General features: G+C 45.1%; 1 protein-coding gene across 1 annotated transcript in view; it reads right to left on the reverse strand.

Annotated features, from left to right (window-relative positions):
• The window catches only part of CACHD1 (cache domain containing 1), an 89,324-nt gene that overhangs the window by 49,182 nt on the left and 18,450 nt on the right, over positions 1 to 21,692 (reverse strand). The window contains exons 2-3 of the mRNA XM_040073261.2: positions 9,405 to 9,467; positions 1,463 to 1,611 (exon numbers count right to left, since the gene is read on the reverse strand). Coding sequence (XP_039929195.1) covers positions 1,463 to 1,611; positions 9,405 to 9,467 — 212 coding nt within the window. The remainder of the gene's footprint in view (positions 1 to 1,462; positions 1,612 to 9,404; positions 9,468 to 21,692) is intronic.

Below are 21,692 nucleotides of genomic sequence, written 5' to 3' on the forward strand. Positions count from 1 at the left end.
GTGCAGATGATCTCCTACAGACAGCACTGGGTCCAATGGTCAGATAAGCCTCAACCAGGTCTTGCCAAGGTCCAGAACATCCTGCAGCTGATAAATTGATCGGGGAACCATTTAATTATCGATCCAAGTAATTAAATAATGAGAATCACGTTGCAGAGCCTGAGTGAGGAGCTGTGCAAACAGCAAATTCACCCCTCTGCTTTGCCAGCTGCTTTGTGTTCCAAACCACTTCCTCTGAATGATTCTTATGTAAGTTCACCACAGGTAAAGGAATTTCTAAAGGACTTCCAAGTTACATAATTTTGGAGGACAAACTGAAAAGGAATTCACTGAAGCTTCCGGACTAAAAGCAGATTTCTCTTTTTAATGAAAAATGAGGCTGCACTGACAAGGGGCTGATAAATTCCATTTTTCCTTCCCCCCAGCCCTTGCTTGGAAGGTCTTCCTGCTGCCTGGTGATTCCCGCATGGATTTTCTGATCAGAGGGCAGAAAGGTTTTCATCCTCAAAGAATTCCTGACCCTTTTGTCCGCACTGCCAACAGCCTGGATGTGCCAGCATTTTCCATAGGCACCTTGTCCAGCAGGAACTGCGGAGACCTCCAAACCTGTGCCCTTGGAGTCACCTGATGACCCAAATTACCTTCCTCCCTCTCAAATGCTTTAAAATCAGACTGAGATATAAACAATAAAAATCAGCTTGTAATCAAGGTTTGCATAAATAGGAAGCTACTCTTGTTCTTTTCAAGCCCACACAGAAGTAAATGTTTAATACGTTCAGCATTTCAAGAAAATGACTCCTCTTTTATCAGAAAAATCAGAGCTTCTATCACACATTTCCACTATTAGAAAACCCAAAGAAACTTCTGCAAATATGCAGCACGATGGAAATTATTAAAGACAACCAACTGCCTGGATTCAGCATACTCATAACTCTTGCATTTAAAACCAAACCAAATTGAACATGAACAAATCCAGTTTGCAAGCACTAGACTCGATTTCATTAAACCTCTGCTATCAAACAGCAGCATGTCCACCTGATTAAACTGGAACACAGCGCACTGGCATGTGATGGACCAACCAACTCGTGATTTTGGTTACTTCAAAGGAGAGAAAATGGTCTCATGACCAGCTTGAGGAGAGTTATTCAGGGCAAGCAGTGTCTCAGGGCAAAAATGGTGTCTTGGATCTAGACAGACTCTTTTTGTCTAGAGCACTCTGAACGAACTTTCCTCCTTTTATTGCTTCCAGCTGATTCCCAGCTCTTGTTTAAAGCCCATCATTAAGCACTGGCTGTGGGAGAATTGTAAAAGAAGATGAGGACAAGATAAGCGGCACCTTTGGAGTTGTGCCCTCTCCGTTTTTACGCAAAGTAGCAGAAAACTCGGGCTGTTTTGCAAAGAAAGCCTCGCTTTCTTCACAGATTAAATGCCAGCATGAGGAATTCCCGAATTTCATACTCACTCCATCATGGATGGGGGGATGGTGCAGCAGTCCTGGATGGCAGTCAGGGGCGAGGTGAGGTGAGCGGTGTACGAAGCTTCCACTACCTGCTTGTTCCGATTCACCACATCCAAGTAGCGGTTGAATTTCTCACGGATTTTTTTTGCCAACTGAAAAAAAAAAAAAACCCTAAGAAAGTTAAAAATCAACCCAGTTTCTCTGTATTACCCCATTCCTTAACAAGCAATTAAAACCTGCGTTAAAGAGAATTGTTTTCTGATTTGCTCATTGTGGTTTTATTTTTTGTGGCTTAAGCAAGAAGTAATTAATATTGGCTGCAGCAGGGAGACTATACTAGAAAATAAAGCACATTTACCATCCAGCAACGGGTGCTACAACAGAGTTTTGCAAGTGTGAAAAGTGTGATTTCCATTACATAAACTTCCCTTTCACTAAGAACTGACAGCTGGATGTGACACTGAGGCGCTTGCTCCAAGGCTGACAAGGATGTGATGGAGAATAGACCAGGCCACAAATGCATTTATTGAAGTTCTAGACATGGACACTTCAGGAAAGCCCAAATAACGGTGTTAGAGATGCCCTCACCTACAGAGAACTCCTACTGCTCCAGGAGCAAAGAGCCAACAGCGACTCTCCTGCTGACGGGAGCAACCTCAGCATCCAAGGAACCCAAAGAAGCCCAAACAGTGCCTGAATATCGCTCTGCTCCTCAGCAGCCACTTCAGCAGGGGGATCTTTGCAGGAGGATTTCACCCCTTCTCTCGTGGAGATTTGGGCAAAAGAAGCCACGCCAGATTTTGCTTTTCTGCTGTATTCCCTGCTGCTTTCCTGGGAGGCTCAGCAGGCCGAGCAGTGCCCGGGTGATTTTCCTCATTGATCTAAAGCTCACTGTGGCTACTCACAACCCACAGCTTCAACTACAAACTGAGAAAAATCTCTAATTGATGTTACAACACAGCAGCAAGAAAATAATGACAAAAGCCTCGCACCAGCGGAATTCCTCCTGGAGCCTTTTGTTGTCAGAGGTCCCTCCAAGGAAGGGACTCCTTATAAATCAGGACAAGGTTTAGAGGTTACACTGGGATTTGTAAGAGCCAATTTCGCTCCTTTCAGAAAGTGAAAACAAACAGGTTGTGGCCCCTCCCAGGCAATTCTCAGACCATTAAAAAAAATTAGGGTTCCTCACTTTGGAACCAGCAAATTGGATATTCCAGCCCTTCTTTTTACATGCTTCTGAAAAAAATTAAAATAAAAGTAAAATTAATGATTTTTTGCCGGGAAATACTTCCAAGCTGGTGTGATTTGAGGGCTGGTGGTGCCTGTGGCACCTCTGCCCTGTCCATGCCAGGCAGATTCCAGGCACTGGGAAGGGCTGAGCCTGCTGGGGCACATCCCAGGCTGTTGGGGTGACAGTGCTGTCACATAAGAGCTCGGTCGTGTCCCCTCATTAGGCACTTCACAACCAGCCTGACTAGTGACTGCCAGGAGAATGGGAAAGGAAAAATCTGTGGCTGCTCTTGGAGCAAATGTGACAGTAAACACAGTTACCAGAGACATCAGGTTTTACAGGGAACATTTACTGAGACTTTCACTCCCGGTCTTTCATCAAAGGGAGGAACTGATGAAATGGATCAGCCTCTTTTTGCTCTGCATCTTCTGCATCGCTTTCACACCAACCAATTATACATTTAATCATCAGCCAGACACGTCCCAAACGAAAGAATCCTCTCTAAGCAACAGACAGAGGCGCTGAATAATCAGAAACACCATTTTGCATTTCTGCAAACTTCTCCAGAGCTAAATCAACCCCTCGACCCACAGCACTCCTCTCTCCTGCTCCCTGCACACCCCAAACCCTACAGGGATGATTTAACAGCGCTGCTGCTTTTGTATGCTGGGAAACAGCCCTGGATTTTCCAGATCCCCTGGACTAACAAATGTCTCTCCTAACTCTTACCAACAGGCCGTTTTGTCATGATTTACTTCGTTGTGGCAGGAAGGAGGCCTCGCTGCTAACAGCACTGCTCTGCCTCCATTGTTCCCAGGGAATGCTGCGGCTCCGTGACGGGTCTCCAAGGAGCACAGGTTTAATGGGAGCCCGCTCAAATGACTTGCAGAATTACACCTAATTAGTTCTGTGGAATGATTTATTGCCAAGGCACCAGAGGGCTGCTAATGGGCTCCTCCGTGTTAGACATCCAGCACTATTAAATTGCTCCCAGTTGTTAAGATAATAAGCTGTTGGGGAGATCCTTTTCTGGTTTCCAGTAAACTTTTCTTTTTGTCTGGCTGTACCCCTCAGATGTGTTCTTTAGAAGTGGATTCTCCTGGAGGGTCTCATACAAACGCAAGCCAAGTTTCCTAAGTCAAAAGCACTTAAGATTTGGTGGGTACAAAGTTCTCCCCTCAGTCTGGGCAAATGAAATGCCAAGGTAAACCAGATATTTGAATGTGAGATTGCTCTCTTGGTTTCCCCACCTGAAATCGGGGAGAGGGGAGAGAACTGAACTTTGCTGAGCATCATTAGCAGTCATAAAACCATCACAAGGCCCCAGAACAAAAGGCCTCTGGTTTGGAATCAGGGCTGCTCTCTGATAAATGAATGCTGTACAAGCCGAGGGTTCGGTGTTGATGAGTTTTCACCTTCTAGGTTGAACGATAAAAGCATCCCACAGCCTTTGAATTCCACCCTGCTGTGCCGAGTCTAAAGATCTGACAAATCTGTTTTTCAGAAGATCCTGTACTTCAGAAGCTGACAAAAAGCAAATGCTTTGTTCCCAAACTGCGTCTCCCATGGAAAAAAACCCTCTGAATGGCTCAAAGTCATTCCGTTATTTCTCTGAAATGGGATCCAGCGCCTCGGTCGGGGCAGGGAGTCAAGTGCATGTCAGCAAGGAAGGATCTGAAACCTCCCAGAGCTCCAGACAGCATTCCCTGCCCACGGCTGGAAGAACTGACTTTGTCTAATCTAAAGAACTCTAAAAATATTGCCCTCTAATAACAAGACAATGCTCCCAACAACTCAAACCCAATGAACTCAAGAAAGTCGCCAAGGGCAAGACGATCCAAAAATTATTTTCCGTCGAAAATTTCTTCAAATGAATGAACTGATAAGAAACTGAAGGTAACACACCAATGAAGTACTAGAAACAAATGGCTCTAATTCATCAAATTGAGAAGTATCTCCCAAATGAAGCCTAACAAAACAAATTTTTCTTCCATAGCTGGGCTTCAGTTCCCTCCCAAACTTTCTTCCCTTTGCAGAGTGATGCACTCAGCTGCCGGAGCCTGTCACAGTAAAAGCTGCAGGCTTAAATCACCTTCTCCTCTTTCTAAATAAAAAACTCAAGTTTTTATCCAACACATAGCCTGCTTTTTTTAACCTGCCTGGAGCTGGAGAGCTGCTGGATGCTGATGGATGCCAGACCCACACCGGCTACAAAACCTCCAAAGTAGAGAGATAACAAATACTGAGAGGACAGAACACTGAACCATGAAACCATGCTTGCATAATTGTTGAAGCATTTCTAAGGCAAAACAAAAAAACCTGTGCCCCCAAATCAGGCACAGAAAAGGGGCAGGGGTGTCCCACACCTGGGTGGGTACCAAGCGTGACAGACACTTCCTGCTCCCACAGAAATGCCCTAATTCACCCCATTTTCATGGAGATAATGATATAAATCTGGATATCTTGAGATTGATGTTAAATATTATTATCCTACATGAAGTGCTCTTCGCCTCGTCTCAAAAACAGCAGTGAGGGGAAGCCTCGGTGGGCATTTTTCAGATTTCTGTGTTTTCTCCCTAATTTCAATAAACAAAACAATAAGCAGTGAGTGCTCTCTGTGAACAATGCAGCCATTAGCCCTGTTTTCCCTGGATTTCCTCTGGCAGCTGACACGCAGCCAAAGCCCTTGGGTTTGCAGACAGGTTGGACAGTAACACCTGTTTCTATTACTGCAGCACCCCTGGGTAATGCACTTCAATTGTCACCATCTCCACTGACAACCTTTCATCACAACATCACTGAGCTCCTCTAATTTTCCCAGAGACATTTCCCTCATTTGCATCGTTCCCCGGAGCTTTTTTCCCCCCTCAAAGCTCCCCAGCTCTGAAGTCTTCCCTTTGCAGGGAGCTCTGAGGGAAAGCAGAGCTCCAAGGTGAGGTTTTTCTTTCTGCCTGTAGCTTGAAAGCCAAGGTATTTTTTCATGTTTGCAAGCCTGTATATAAAATATGCATCAGTGGGATTGACAGGCAGGGATGCCAGGGCGGACTCACAGCCAGGGATTGAACACTGTCAAGCTCCTCGGAAAGGATCGCTAACACGTGGAAGAGTCAAGTTAGGATTTTGAGGTTTAAACTCCCTCTGTAAACCAAAAAAATCTGGAAAAAAGCCCCTCTCTCCAACACCCACCAGGCATTCATCCTGCCGCTGTATCACAACTGTGCGTCCACGGATTCCTAATCTAGGAAACTTTTAATGTTATTTATTTTTCATCCGCGTAGCTCTCGAGGAAACCGCTGGTTCTGTATCAGCCCTGAAGAGCCAGAGGTCAGCAGGGACATGGCTCAAGGAAGGATCACAGAATCACCCCGAGCTCCATCCCACACCTCTGTTTTAAGGGATTCATTCCTGGAATCCTGGAATGGTTTGTGTTGGGAGGGACCTAAAGGATCATCTTGTTCCACCCCATCATGGGCAGGGACACCTCCCACTATCCCAGGTTGCTCCAACCTGGCCTGGGACACTTCCAAGGATCCAGGGGCAGCCACAGCTTCTGTGGCCTCCTCACCCTCACCTGGAAGGATTTCTCCCTAAAATCCCATCTAAACCTCCCCTCCTTCAACTTAATTCCATCTTCCCTTGTGGAAAATCCCCGTTCCTGCTTCTCTGGATGACACTGAAAATATATTCCATTATTGCAATCAGGATGCAGGAAACCACTTTCCAATGTACATTTTGTCACGGAAACCAGCACTCATTTGAGGTTTTCTACAGGCCAGTACCTTTGGCAAAGCTTCCCAAGACTTATTCCAAGGAAGATGTCAAACAGGATGCACAGCAAAAACTAGTGAGAGGGGCCACAATTCCTGAATCATTCTGGAAGTACATTAAACACACAATAATTGCCTTTTATTGTGAGGCTCACAATTTATTAATGTGTGTGAACATGCCACTTTTCACAGCCAGGGAACGTGTTGTGCTCCACAGCTGAATGTAATTTTTTCAGCACATTTCGGATCTATTTCCTCCTCAAAGACCTCTTTGCCCTGTCCAAAACCAACCAAACTAAAACTCCAACCCAAGAGCAGCGTGGTCTGAGCTTTTCAAGCCTTTTCCCCTCAGAGCTGGTATAGATTTACCTGCTTGAGAGCATTTCAGCCTGTCTCCTCCGTGGAGCCCAGTTCCCTTCTCTCCACATCACGGAAAGCAGATGTCTGCCAGGACACTGAACACACACCGACTTCCTTGAAATCAGCTAATATAGATTTTCCTCTCATAAAACCCCTCCTCTCCCACTTTATTTACATCACTAACTCACACCACTGCATTCTCACATCGTATCAGACTTCTCTGATACTGAAATAACTCACAGGGAAGGAATCCAAGTTATTTTTGGCCACTGCCATCCCATTTTTAATAACCTATTCCAAGCAGAAAAGGTTTTATCTGTCAGGTACAACAGTAATTCTATAACTGCGGGCCTTAAAAGTGTAACCAGTTCAATGCTGAGAGGTAAAACTGCTCCTTGTGTGGCACAAAAAAAAAGCCAAATGTATTGAACAGTTAGGCCTGAAGGCCAACAGCTGGAATCTTTCACTTTTTCAATAAACTGAGAGTCATTATTTACATGGTTTGGTATAAAAAACCCACCACCCCCGCAACAATTCAGTGCTCTGCCAAGAGAAAAAAATCCCAGCTGACATAAAACTGTAATTAATTGCCTTTGGATATCAGTTGCTACGAAAATGTTAATGAATGACCAAAGCAGAAATGAGATTTCTCTGGCAGGGGATTTCATTTGCTTACATTTGTTTGCCTTTGCTCAAGATGATTCCATTCAACGTCCTACTCTTATAAAATTTGGGTTCTGTTGCTGGGGATTCATTAGGGCTAAAAGAGCTGGTTATTAATGAAGCAGAAGTGCTCAATTATTCTTCCATCCACTTCACTGTAGAGCTTTTAACCACAGTAATTACACTTTACCAGAGCCCTGTTTTCTCCCCTGACAGCTCCAAATCCATCACCCCACCTCCAGTGTTTGGACAGCTCTTTAAATCCACTTGGGATGAACACAGACATCTGCTCTGGGAAACGAGGACCGTCTTTTCCTCGGCGGAGAATCCGCAGTCAGGACTTCAAAGAAGTTTTAATCCAGTTTCTTGGTTTCCCAAAAACACTTTTGCCTTTCAAAAGCCATCTGATCCATCTGATCCAGCCCACATGGCCCTTCTGTGGTGCACAGACCACCCAGAAACGCTCCTGGAAATGCTGCCCCACACAGCCCAGAGCCAGAGAACCCATCCTGAGGGGTGTCGGGATGGTTTGGGAGTTAAATTGTTAAAGTCAGGTGAGGATTACATTCCCGTGGTCCCTCTGCTTGCAAGAACACTCCTGGGTGGGAAGCTAAAGCCTTCAAAAGGCTGGGGAAGGGTTTGGAGAGGCTGAGGGAGCTGGAAAGGGGCTGAGCCTGGGGAAAAGGGGGATCAGGGGGAAATTCTGGCTCTGCACAACTCCTGACAGGAGGGGACAGCTGAGGGATTTGGGATCTGCTCCCAGGGAACAGGGACAGAGGAGAAGGAACGGCCTCAAGTTACACCAGAGGACATTTAGATTGGACATCAGGGAAAATTTCTTCTCTGAAAGGGTTGTCCAGCCCTGGCACAGCTGCCCAGGAGTCCCCACCCCTGGAGGGATTTAAAAGCTGTGTAGATGTGGCACATGGGGACATGAGGTGGCCTTGGCAGTGCTGGGGAATGGTCTTAAAGGTCTTTTCCAACCTAAAAGTTCCTTACGATCCCATTTGAACCGGCTCTGCTTTGACTTTTTCCTCAGTAAAAGAAATTAAAGAAGACTGGGAACGTCACCATTTCCAGGAAGCACAACCTGGACTCTTCATTACTTCTGTATTCCATTTGAATCCACACAAACTGCTCTTGGAAACCACAGTTTCCAAGAGGGGCTGCCTGCAGGGCTGAACAGCAACTCCCTCTTCCCCAGGGAAAGCCTCACTCTGAGGAGCTTCTGGTTTTCCTGAATATTAAAACTGCTTTGATAGGGGTCTAGGAAGGTCAGGTTACTCCTGAAGGTTGAGCAAGCCCATGCTTAAACTGGGAAGAAATCTGGTTCTTTGCTCCATCTCTTTGACCAAAACCCATCACCTTTACCACAAACATAATTAGTACTTTAATTTCTTAAAGAATAAAACATGACCTATTTGATCCGTTTGAAAACTGATCCAAAATTAATTTTTAAAACAGACACATGCCTTAAAATGCAAACTGCCCATGTATTATCTCAATGTTAAATTGAAGAGTTAAATGTTGAAATGTGTTCCTGTAAAACCCCACAAAATTACAGGCACCTCTCAACCACACCAGGCTGTAGCTGCCCCATATTTCCACACCATAATAATATTAATGGGTTTACTGTGAATTTGAAATTTCAAAAGTGACACTTCCAGCATGAAAGCCTGACAATTAATGGGAGCTGCTCCATGAGCTGCTCTGTCCCAAGGGACAGCCCCACACTGAGAGCGTGGAAAAGCTTTTCGTGGCGATGAAAAATTCTCAAAAGCATCACCAGCACATGCAGCCCGTCCCCATTTATCTCCTACTCCACTGGCTGTGATCTGAGGTTAGAAAAAGGCCACAGATCCAGACAGAAGGAATTCCCTGAGCTCAGTCTGCCAGCGGAGCTGGGAAGGGGTTCTGGACTCACCTGTTGAACTTCGCTTTCTCCATTCGATATTTTCTCCGTGTACACGAAGGAGTTGAATATCCTCTGCAAGAAAAAACAGAAATGATGTGTGAGAGGCCTTTTTTTTTTCCATAAATGTCACAGGAAAGCAGCTCCAAAAAGTGGATGGCTGAGGAAATGGGGTCAGAGAAGGACCTGGGGGGTCTCCCCAAGGGGAATCACATCTCCATGTGGGGAGAGGCTGACCTTGGAAGGCAAACACACAACAGGGTTTTTTTTCCAAACATCTGTTTATTTACCAAACTGACTTAAGGTGCTAAAAATAGTTCCACGTGCAAACTATGACCCTTCTTTTGCTAAACATTTAACCCGATATAACCACTTTTTAAAAGTACTTGTTTCCAGCTAAAACAGGAGAGGCTGGGAGCCAAATTTAGTATGTGGAAAAGAGACAAGTGAGACCCAAGCTGAACACAACCTCATTAACAGCAAAAAAAAAAAAAAAAAAGATGTATCAGAAGATGGAAGTGAGAGCTGTGTCCTGCCTTGGGAAGCTCAGTTCCCACAGGGGACAGGGGACAGCCACGCTGCCATCCCTCTTTACAGACACCGAGGAAAAAACACTCGACACTTTGTTATATTCTGCTTCCAGACTGAAAAATAAGACTGGAAAGATTTGGGGCTACACCAACAGCATTCCTAAAAAGTTTGCCTGATCACCTAAGCTCCTCTTCCAAGACTTCTCACTTCCAAGGGCAGCTTTTCCCCTCGGAGACAGCGGAAAAATATATAATATCCCTAAAATATTCCTTTGCCCTCTTAACAGCAATAAGTGGTACCTCTAGCTGTAATAGCAATAAATGGAGGTTATTTAGGCTGTTAAGACATTTCTCCAGGAGAGCTGGGATTTCACTGAGGGAGTGGATCCCACTTCTGTCAGTGCTGAGTGGCACACATCACACTGCAAAGGACAGGGATTCCTAAACACCCCGGGGTTTACTGTATTATCAGCAGTAACAACTGCAATTACTAAAAAGTCTAAATTTCATCCAAATTCGTCTCCCTGACAACTATTGGAGTCCACAGCTCCTGGAGTTTTTTTTGATGCAGGTTCAGCTGATTCCCTCCCAGCACAGTTACAGGCAGCTGGGACTGGCAAAACCAGCCTGGAAAAGCCTTTGGTGTGCTCACCATCATCACATCCCCTTATCCCTCTCCCTCCTGAGGAGCTGAGGAATTTCAAAAATGTGAACTCTTCATTCTGAAGAAGCATTTGGAAGGGCAGCAATAAATCTCCTTGGCTCACAAGGCTCAAGGAGCCAAGAAGGGGGGGCAAGGGAGGGAAAAAAAAAGGTATCTACTCTTAAAAGCTGCCTGTACATCAAAACTTCCTCTTCATCCAGACCTTTGTTTAAAGTTCTGCTTGGGTACTTTAACTACAAACATGTTGGGTTTTTTTTTTCTTTCCCCCTCCCTCGTGAGATGAAAAGATAATTTAAACATCAGAAGGAAATACATTAAAGCGTGTCATTTTGATGCAAAATGTTTTAAATGAATTGAATTTTTTCTGTCCACGCAGCATTTAGTGTGCAGACATCAAAAGGAATGAGGAGGAAATCGACTGTCAGCTCCTGAGAATGGAGCTTTCTGTCCTTAACACAAAGCTGACCCTTCTTCCACCCTTTTCACACGTAACCCGTTTATGAACTTGCAAAATAATGCCAGGGAACATCACCCATGGTTATATAAGAGTCACAGTGCCAGCAGGAATTTATTTGGCTCGATTTTTAACCTATTTTTGCTTGATTTTCAATTAACTAACTTCTTTGAAATGCTCTGGTATGCTCTGTTGTTTTAACTAAAAGCACTGTGCATGGCAGAGAGGGGGGGAGCAGGAACTTCTCAGTCAAACCAAGCACAGATAATGAGTAAACCAACAGTAAAAACCGAGTAAGGATTGAGAATCCAACCCCGAGGCTACACATGAACTGCTCAGCCCCTGCCTGGGTCCGGTCCCTACTCAAGAATTCCCGGGCACAATTTCATCCTGGGGAAAAAAACCCAACATCTTTAAGCTAATTTCACTGATTTAAAAGCGTCCTAACTTTAAGCAGAAAATCAGAGCTAAGTGGCAAGCTCAAATGAAGTTGAGGGAACTTCACAAGTCATCCCCACATACAACCTCAGGAAAACAGTCTAAATATTTAGGGGAACTTGCACTGCAGTTTACACAGCCCATTAGCATCTGTGCTTTATTCTCCCCACCCCTCTTGTTTAATTGGCTCTGCGGAGCAGATGGCAACGGGCTCGGCTCCCTCACACAACAATCCCGCCCGTGTTTAACGAGATGCTTGCCCGGCATCATTCGCCAAAACCCATCACCACTCGCTCTCCTCTGGATCGGCATCCCTCAGCACCCAGCCTTTCCTCTGGATCAGCACCCAGCCTCTCCCCTGGATCAGCACCCAGCCTTTCCTCTGGATCAGCACCCAGCCTCTCCCCTGGATCAGCACCCAGCCTCTCCTCTGGATCAGCACCCACAGCCTCTCCTCTGGATCAGCACCCACAGCCTTTCCTCTGGATCAGCACCCAGCCTCTCCTCTGGATCAGCATCCAGCCTCTCCTCTGGATCAGCACCCAGCACCTCTCCTCTGGATCAGCATCCAGCCTTTCCTCTGGATCAGCACCCAGCCTCTCCTCTGGATCAGCACCCAGCCTCTCCTCTGGATCAGCACCCACAGCCTCTCCCCTGGATCAGCACCCAGCCTCTCCTCTGGATCAGCACCCAGACTTTCCTCTGGATCAGCATCCAGCCTCTCCTCTGGATCAGCATCCAGCCCCTCCTCTGGATCAGCACCCAGCCTCTCCTCTGGATCAGCACCCAGCCTCTCCTCTGGATCAGCATCCAGCCTCTCCTCTGGATCAGCATCCAGCCTTTCCTCTGGATCAGCATCCAGCCTCTCCTCTGGATCAGCACCCCGCCTCTCCTCTGGATCAGCACCCCGCCTCTCCTCTGGATCAGCACCCACAGCCTCTCCTCTGGATCAGCACCCACAGCCTCTCCTCTGGATCAGCACCCAGCCTCTCCTCTGGATCAGCATCCAGCCTCTCCTCTGGATCAGCACCCAGCCTCTCCTCTGGATCAGCACCCAGCCTCTCCTCTGGATCAGCACCCACAGCCTCTCCTCTGGATCAGCACCCAGCCTCTCCTCTGGATCAGCACACAGCCTCTCCTCTGGATCAGCACCCACAGCCTCTCCTCTGGATCAGCACCCCTCAGCACCCAGCGCCTCTCCTCTGGATCAGCACCCAGCCTCTCCCCTGGATCAGCACCCAGACTTTCCTCTGGATCAGCATCCAGCCTCTCCTCTGGATCAGCACCCACAGCCTCTCCTCTGGATCAGCAACCAGCCTCTCCTCTGGATCAGCACCCAGCCTTGCCCATGTCTCAGCATCCATCCCTTTCCCTGGTTCAGCCTTCTCCCTTGAGCTGCTCCTCCACCAGACACGGAATATCTCCATGGATTATCACCATCCCCACCATCACTCCCAACATCCCAGCACAGACATCCTCAAGCCCTCAAATGCCACCTTATTTTATTTTCCTCCATTTGCCTTTTTATGTAGTAAAAAACTGGGGAAAACCCCTTTATTCGTACACCCAGGTGGAACTATCCCAGTGCTGGGATTGAAGCAATGTCTACTTTCCAACACTAAATAATAGTGCTGGAGAGTTTAATCTATCCTGACACTTTCCACAACAGCAAGAGGACAAGTGAAAATGTCCTTAAGATGAGACGGGAGATTAAGATTAGATAATAGATTTTTTTTCACTGTTTTTGGGGTCAGGCATTGGAATAGGCTGCTCAGGGAGGAGGTAGAGTCCCCATCCCTCGAAATGTCCTGGAGCTGGGAGATGTGGTTTAATGGTTCCAGTAGGGGTGGGTCGACAGCTGGGCTTGATGATGTTAAAGGTCTCTTCCAACCTTGATGATTCTCTAATTCTACCCTTCCAAAGCTTATGATAATCTTTCCAAAGATTCTTTTGGAATTAAAAAATTGAAATTTGGAATTAAAAATTCAGACTCTGGAGACTTGCCTGGCTGTACCTGCAGCTCTCTGCCCAGGTTTAGGCTCAGCGCTGCTGCCAGGGGCCGAGCACAAAACCCTGAACCATCCCTGGGGCCTCTGGCAACACCCAAATCCTGAGCACATCATTCCTGCTCCTAAAGCCTCCCCAGCCCTCCTGGTCTGGCTACACAAACACAAGCCCAGACAGAGAAAATCCTGCTATCTGCAGGGATCACCACCTGCTGATCCATCTCCTCAGGAAAGCTGGGAGATGTGGCCCTGGATGGCGTCCTGAGGAAGCTGAGGTTTGTTTTCCAAACATTCCCAAAGCATCAGACTCCTGCTCTCCTAAGCTCTTGAAGTACCTGGCTGGGTCAAAGCACTCGCAGCTTCCTAGGAAATTCTTCTGTGGTTCCTCCTTTAATGACACCAAGTGCCTGGATCTGAGCTTTGGACAACGGGAGAAATATTTGAGAGAGAGAGAAATCAGGAAGGAATGAGAGGATTCAGGAGCTGGGGGCTGGGACAGGGAAGATTTGGGCCACCAGGGTGTAATGCCTGGCACAGGTGGGATCTGACAGTGATGGATGGGCTCAGCCCTTAAACACATCTCAGGGCAGGATGGAGTCAGGTTTCCCACTAAGACAGAGAGATAAGCTCGAGTTTAGCTTTGCGGTGTCCCAAAAAAATCCACGTAACAGACTTCTATTTATCTGAAACTGAAGGCAACTCAAGTTTTCAAGCTGGGAGAAGACTCTAAACCAAGCACAGCATAAAAAGTAAAATATTAACTGGCTCGTTCCCTCAGTTCCTCAAGATTAAAATGCACTGCAGTGAGAAAAACATTTCCAAAAGCCCCAGTCTGACTGTCAGCACAGCCTCAAAACAAACAGAAAATGTCACCACCCCCAAATCTCCAAGGTCCCCAACCAAGCACAAGCACCAACTGCTCTGCAGAGCACTCGACCATTTGCACATCACTTGATTTGCCAGACAAGGCAAGAATCCATCTCCCTGACAACAAAAATAACATTTTTTGAGACAAAGAGAATGAGGGAAAACAAACACAGGATTAGTAAAATAGCCACTGAGCTGTAAGTATATGGAAGCTGCTTCACCATCCATACAAGCCGTTTAAAAAAGGAAAAAAAAAACCAACCCACTCATGTTTCAGCAGGTTTAGGGCACAGACTGCTGTTACCTCTCATATTTGGGTACAGACTCGATGACAAAAATCAGTAATATTTTAAAAGTTATACAGAATAATGAAATGTAGGTACGCAAAACACAGGCAGAATCAGCTCAGCGGGGCTGTGATACTTTTTAAACTTCGAGCAGCCTCAAACCAGGGTCTGCTCCCTGCTTGAAAGGTTAATGTTTCAAAAAGTGGTGAGCAAACAAATCTCCAACAAATCCTTTTTCTGGTGGAACTCACCGAGTGAGGCTGTTTTCAGGGAAACCTGTGGCTTCTGCCTGGTGTTTATTTTTGCAGTGTCTGAAGCCATCTCGTGTTCTGTTTTGTTACCATTTTCTAAAACCAAGGAACATTAAATAGAAGCTTCCCAGGAGATCGGGGACATGCTCCGTGTTTTCCTCCAAGAATTTCCAGTAAGGCATGGAAGAAGCTGAAGCGAATTGGAGGAAAACACAGGGAAAGGCAAATCCAGTGGGATGGGAGCACTGAGGGCAGCAGCTACAGATCTGAAAGGAACATCCCAACACCACCCTAAAAATGCCTACTTCCTCCTGTGGATTTGGAAAAAAAAAAAAAAAAACGTGTTTTCAGAAGGGATTTAAGGAATTAATGCTCCTTCTCGTTACATTATTTGTGGAGCAGCCACAGACACCTGAATCAGAGAGAAAAGTGATGCCGAGCTCAGTCAGTGCCTTCACAGGCTCTTGGAAATTAGAACTTTCCTAATTCACGTAATAATTTCATCATGTTCTAATTAATGCCTCTAATTCACTTTTCTAATCATTTGTTTTAATTAACCATAAGCAGGGTGATTTCCACTTTAGCCAGCACGTAGCTGCCTTTCTTAACAGACTGATATTATTGGAGTTTCATCGGAAAATCGCTGAAATTTGAAGTTTAACTCTGACGAGCTTCAATGAGGCTGAAAACTGAATACCTAAAATGCAGACTTTATATCCCTCCAAGGAAATGCTGCAGAAAGCAGAAGGTAAAGAAGAGCCTAACAAATACAATCAGCATGTGCTGGAAACTCCCTGTCTGGGAAAAAGATAATAAAAAGACTGAAAAATGTGGATTAATTAGCATGAGAACTGAGAAAACAATAACCAGCAGAGGACAGAACACCAATTAATAAAGAGAATTAGGTAAGTGAGAACCAATGAACATCACAGGCTCGTAACACACCTTTTGGGTGCACACATTCCCCAAAATTTAAGGTTTTAAGCAGGAAAACATCATCTCCCTTCCCGTTTTTTCTTTTCAGGACGATTGCTCACCGAGTCCCCGTTTAAGACTCAAGCTCCCACCACCTTCCACCAGGTGCCCATCACATTTCTGCTGCACTGGAATCTACTCCAGGCAACACAGGAGAACTGGGATTCAAGTCTGATCTTCATTTTGATGGCCAAAAGCATCTCAGTTAACATTTATTTATCAGCTGTGGGTGGTAAAATCTCACGGGGTCATTTCAGGCCTCAGAAGGGAGATGAGGAGTGGGCAAAACACTGAAAAGGAGCAAAGTAGAACTCAATTCTTATAAATTTGTCTCCTCAGAAAACTCCAGGCATTTGCAAGGAGTGAAAACTCTGGGAAACCGAGGAAGTGCCAAAAACTGCAATCAGAAGCCAGCAGGTTTTTTGGTCTTCTTTTTCAAGGGACCAGAGAAGTGGAAGGGAAAAAAGAGTGAGAGGGGAAAATACCCCAAGAAAACGAGTTCCACATGCTCAAGAGATTATTCATTTAGCCAGTGTAACCTGACCAAGGTTATTCTCCTGACAATGTGTATGGCAGAAAAAAAGAAAGTCATGCTACCCAAGCCTTCAAATACAAAGCAGATGGGTTTCTCAATGGCATTGGATTTCCTCTCCCTAGATTTATTCCTCATTCCAGCCTCTAGGATGTAAAACTTACAATATTTCTATGGGGTTTTTTTCAGGTTGAGAGCATTTTGATTAGCGAACTGTTTTCACCCTACTGCATTTTGTTGGTCCTTTTCCTTTTAAGAGAACCTAACATTTGAGCATTTAAAAGGAGCAAAATTGCCCAGAGCCCTCATTCCATTGGGAGAACTCTGGGTTTCGGTTTTCTGGTTTGCTTTCAAACTCATGTCAAAATGACTAAAAATTGGGGAAAATTCAAGCAGCAGCCCAAGACTTGTAAATAGTTCCAATCCTAGAGCCAGAAGGGCTTGATAGCACTTTAGTGTAATTACTGTGCTGGTCCAATTTGCTCATAAACTCAACGTACAGCAAGTCTGCAGAAAAAAAACATGGTTCAATTGATGTAACATTCCAGCCAGGTCTGTGTAATGTTACAGTAAAGCCAGGAAAAAATCCCAAAGCACAAAGGGACATCAAGAGAGGTGACTGTTCCCTGATCAGTTTTACATAATTAAGGCAGAGGCTGACGAGTTTAGCTTGGAGAAATGCTGCAGCACAGGAACTTTACTTGAATCAGAAAAAAAAAAAAAACCAATACCCAAGCAGACAACCCTAAATCCAGGGATTTAAAGATCATAAATCACAGCGCTGAACTTCTGTGCATGAAACGAATGGGCTGATGGCAGCCTAATTACAGAAATGTTTGCTTTAAATGTCCAAGAGGATAATTTTTCAGGATCTCTCAGCAGGAACCAGCAGCATCCACAGGATAAATATCCCAAATATCCCTACAACCCCTCTGGAACAGGAGCTGTCTCCCCAGTGCCTGCACTTGGAGAGACACCCAGGTTTAAAGTCTGAACACAAAATGAGTCCATGTGCAGGTGCTTGGACCAAAACACCCACGTTTTTGTCAAGAGATGAATAATGGATGAGTGGTAACCTGAAAAAGACTGGCAGGACATGGTTACCTTCCTGTGAGTCAGTGGCTGCAATAAAATCCACGAGCTTGCTCTCATTTATAGCATTAGTTGTATTAATAAGCACGGAAGTTTTAAGGTCGCCTATTTAAGTACCTCATCTGCATCGTTTTCATATGATGATTTGTGCATTATTTATATTTGATATAATCCCCATCCTCCCTTTCCTGAGCAGAAAGGAAGGGGTGCAAATCCGTGCAACTTTCAGTTCTTAGGCTGAATCCCTCACTCGAAATTTCAAAGAACTATAAAAACTAACTCAAGGAGATAAACACTTTGCATTAATTATCTTAATCCCTCCCTGGGTGTAAAGTTATTTTCAAGTTCCATTCCAAAGTGACTCCAGACACACCAGGAGAGGTGTCCTGGCCAAGCAGGACCTCAGCAGGTCTTGCCCCACCAAAGTCACCAAACACCTCCAGAAGCAGAGGAGAGGCCATTTAAGCTGCACTCAGCTGACCTCGGGATTTGAAATCCCCCAGGAGTCTCTGTGGGCATCAGGAAACACCATTTTGCCACACTTCAGTGCTAATGAAAAGAGAATTACCCATCCACCAGCACTGGAAATGTGGGGGTTTTTTTCCCCCTCTGCTCCCAAAACAGGGGTGGAATGAACTCAGGCACTGAGCACAGCGATGGATCTGACAGCTCGGTATTCCATGAGCCAGAATTCCACCTGAACCACTGATGCCTTTTTGGGGCTACCTAACAGAGCCCAGACAGAATTTAGAGACTAAAAATCTGTTCCATTTATCAAAGGGCTTTCAGGTACATTTTGGGCAGACAAAGCCCCCAAAATGGATGACGGGTCACAGGTTTTCACACTTTGGTAAGTTTGGTCCAATTGGATATTGGGGTTAATCTCCCAATTACAGCTTCAGCTAATGAAATAATTTACCCCCAATTTGCTCCCCCAACTCATTTTTGTTCACATTTCCCAGGCTCTGAGGCAGTGAGGTGTCCTCGATCCCCAGGCCTGGAGAGGAACTGTTGTGTCTGACCAAAATGGGAGAGCAGCAGCTCACCCTGTGCGTGGAGTTTGGAGTTCTACACTGAAGAACGACAGGATTACAAACAGATGAAAAACAGAAAAGCTACAATCCTAAAGCATCACCACCAGCACCCTAAACACACTGACAGCACCAGCAAACCGTGTCCCACAGCCCAAAAAACAACAGAGAGATGCAAAGGAGCACTTGGTAATTGGTAATTACCCGGAAATAATTCCTGGGTAAATAAAGAAAGAAGGTAATCCCTGGAAGAAAGTGCTCTAACACTTTCCCAAGGAGCTGAGCTGTCCCACAGCATCCAGAGGTGCCCACAGTCCCTTGGACTGTTCTTCCCTCGTTTTTTCAGGAAGCTGTGGCCCGGCACAAGTGCCAAAACTTTGGGAATGCTCGCTGGGAGCTGCTGATGAACTTCTCCCCCGTGTTGAACTCGTTATCTCGGGACACAGGAGGAGGCAGGGCAGCCCGCAGAAAACAAATGTAATCTCCTGGAAAGAGCACAGCTATTAGATGTTATCGGTCTGCAAAAAAAAAAAAAGATTGAGACTGGAGGAAGCTCATGAATTGAATTCTTACAGCACTTCAAAGCAATTTGTGCATGAATGCAAGCATTTATTCTTCTAATTAAAAAAGGGAAAAAGCAAGCAAAATAGCAAGACATCATTTACATGAAAGAGGGGGAGTGAAAAAAAAAAAACCAAAAAACAACCAACAACCAAGACTCGAACAAAACCTCCAGTGTTAATCAAGCACAGAGTGGATTCCAACCCAGAAAAGGGAGAGAAAGCTCCAGATTTAATGAGGGAAGGCGCTGGAGAGGAGCAGAACTCGCCTCGGTGCTTTCTGCAGCGCTCCTGCCAAGCCATCCCACAGGAATTCCTACATCCAGCCCATGGGGGAAAAAAATCATCAGATGTTGTGCAAAGCAGGGGTTTTATTTTATTCCTGTCCCCTCGCTGTTTTCCAAACAAGCCAAGGGTGGGGGTTCCAAGGTCCTGGCTCTGGGTGCCAGGGGATGGGATGGTCCCACCACAGCAGGGATGGAGAGGGATTTTTGAAACACGGTTTATCCTAAATAAAGACAATTATTCCAGCCTGCTAAAAATGGGCTGGGCTGAAATGATTATGAATATATTTACCTTTCAAACACCAAGCAGCAAGGAGCTACACTCAACTCCAATTTAAAGATCACGGTGTGCTCTTCTGAGGAGCTGTGATTAAAAACCCTGAACGATTTCTGTCTGAAATTAACCTCAAATGAGCAGCTGAAATTTGCAAGAACTACCCCCCTAAATTTCCCTGAAGGCATTTCACCTGTTACTACACAGGATTTTTTCAGTTTCCACTCAGGCATCTCCTCCTTAGCCAGGGGAGGAGCTTTTCGCAGTTATTTCAATGCCAGGGATGCAAAGCTTTGTGAATTCCCACAAATTCAAGCCACACACCCTTGGAGTCACTGCAGGAGGAGAGTTCTGCTGGGTTATCCCAGATTTCCCACTGGTTATCTTCAAGTTTTCAAGGGAGAAATGCAATCCCTGCAGCTTTGGCTCTGCTTGGAACAACTGCCCACTTGGGGCTTTTTTGATCAGTGTTCCTGAACAAAGATTGAGGAAAACATGGGAGAGAAATCACAAAAATCACAATGAAAAAAAGCTGCAGAGCAGAGAGAAAAGAGGAGAAAGAAACCAGCTTTCAGGATGTTTAGAAACAGCCTGGGCTCTTTTGGAAGATTGTTTTTTTCCTCTGCTCTGAGTTGTTTTTACCTCCCCAATGCAAACTTCCAAGTCCAGGAACTGAGAACTGCACAATCCCAGCTGTGGAGGATGAAATTAATATCTCAAATTGATATCAGATTCACGTTGTGCAACCTAAATAACACCAGATCCTGCTACAAACCCGTAAGCACAGTCCTTGGACCCTGCCCATCCACAGTATCTTTAAATTTCTGGCCAACAAAGCACAACAGCATGAGGACAGGGCAGACAACAGAACGTGGGAGCAGATTTCTACTGTGAAAAAGGGATGTAAACTGGAGGGAAGCAGCTTTTCAGAAAAAATCCCAACGCAGGAAGTTGACAGTGGTAGCATTAATTCCTTTCCTGATGTGATGTCACTGCCAGTTGGGTTGTACCTATTAAAAAGATCAAAAAGGCCTCCAGTGCACACACATTGTTAAAATTCAAGCAGTGACAGAGGCAATTATTATTCTTCATTCCCTCTATAAATATTATCACAAGCTGCTTTTTCACAAAACATTTACAAACTGTGAAGCAAATCTACTGCTCCTGGTAAATGAACACAAACTAATTTCTCTTTCAAAACAGGAGAGAATGACTCGACCTCTTTTTTAATCTCCAATCATGTTTAGCTTTTTCTAAATAAAATATTTTGGAATCTCTGGAGAAAAAGGCTGCTCGTTTACTCCAAACAAATCTCTGCTGTGATTTCCTTCTCTGAACTCTCATATTTGAGAAGCACTCGTGGCTAGTGTCATCTTCATTAAAGATAATCAAGAACCCCTCGGCAGATATTTGCACTTGAAATTAGATGTTCTGTAATATTTCAACATCTCCTAACACCCATTCATATTTAATTCTCGAGGATGCTTCAATGCACATCAAATATGGATCAGTCTGAGCAGTTTTCCAGTCAGAAATTGTTCGGAGCACGAGGCCAACAGGACTGAGTGGCAAACCTGAAATTGAATTAAGGATTTAAGGCTGGAGAGAGACCACCTCCAGCTCAGCAACTAAAGAAATTCCCTTTCTTTCGCCTTTCTGTGCAATTATCTGTGTGTTGCACATCTGTCTGAACACGCAGGAACGACACCATAATCCACTTTGGGATCGGGATTAGCGAGTTCAGGCTCCAAGGAGAAATAAAGGCATTAACACTGCTTTGAATGGAGAATGGAGATTAATGCTGCTCAGGGAATGAATATTCCTGTTGTCTCACAGTTACTCCTGTACTGGTGGCAGGATTTGACTGTCAGGAAGTGAAGAGAAAAAAAAAAAAAAAAAAGATTTAATGGGCTGAAAAATTTTCATTACGCTGATAGAGATAATTTATCTTCACAAATTAATGAATAAATTTCCACTTTAATCGGTTGCTGATACCCAGGAATTAACGTAGGTCTCCATTTCAGCATGGAATCTGTATTTTAACTTCCAGATTCC

Source organism: Hirundo rustica, chromosome 9, assembly GCF_015227805.2.
Source record: "Hirundo rustica isolate bHirRus1 chromosome 9, bHirRus1.pri.v3, whole genome shotgun sequence".
NCBI lineage: Eukaryota > Metazoa > Chordata > Aves > Passeriformes > Hirundinidae > Hirundo > Hirundo rustica.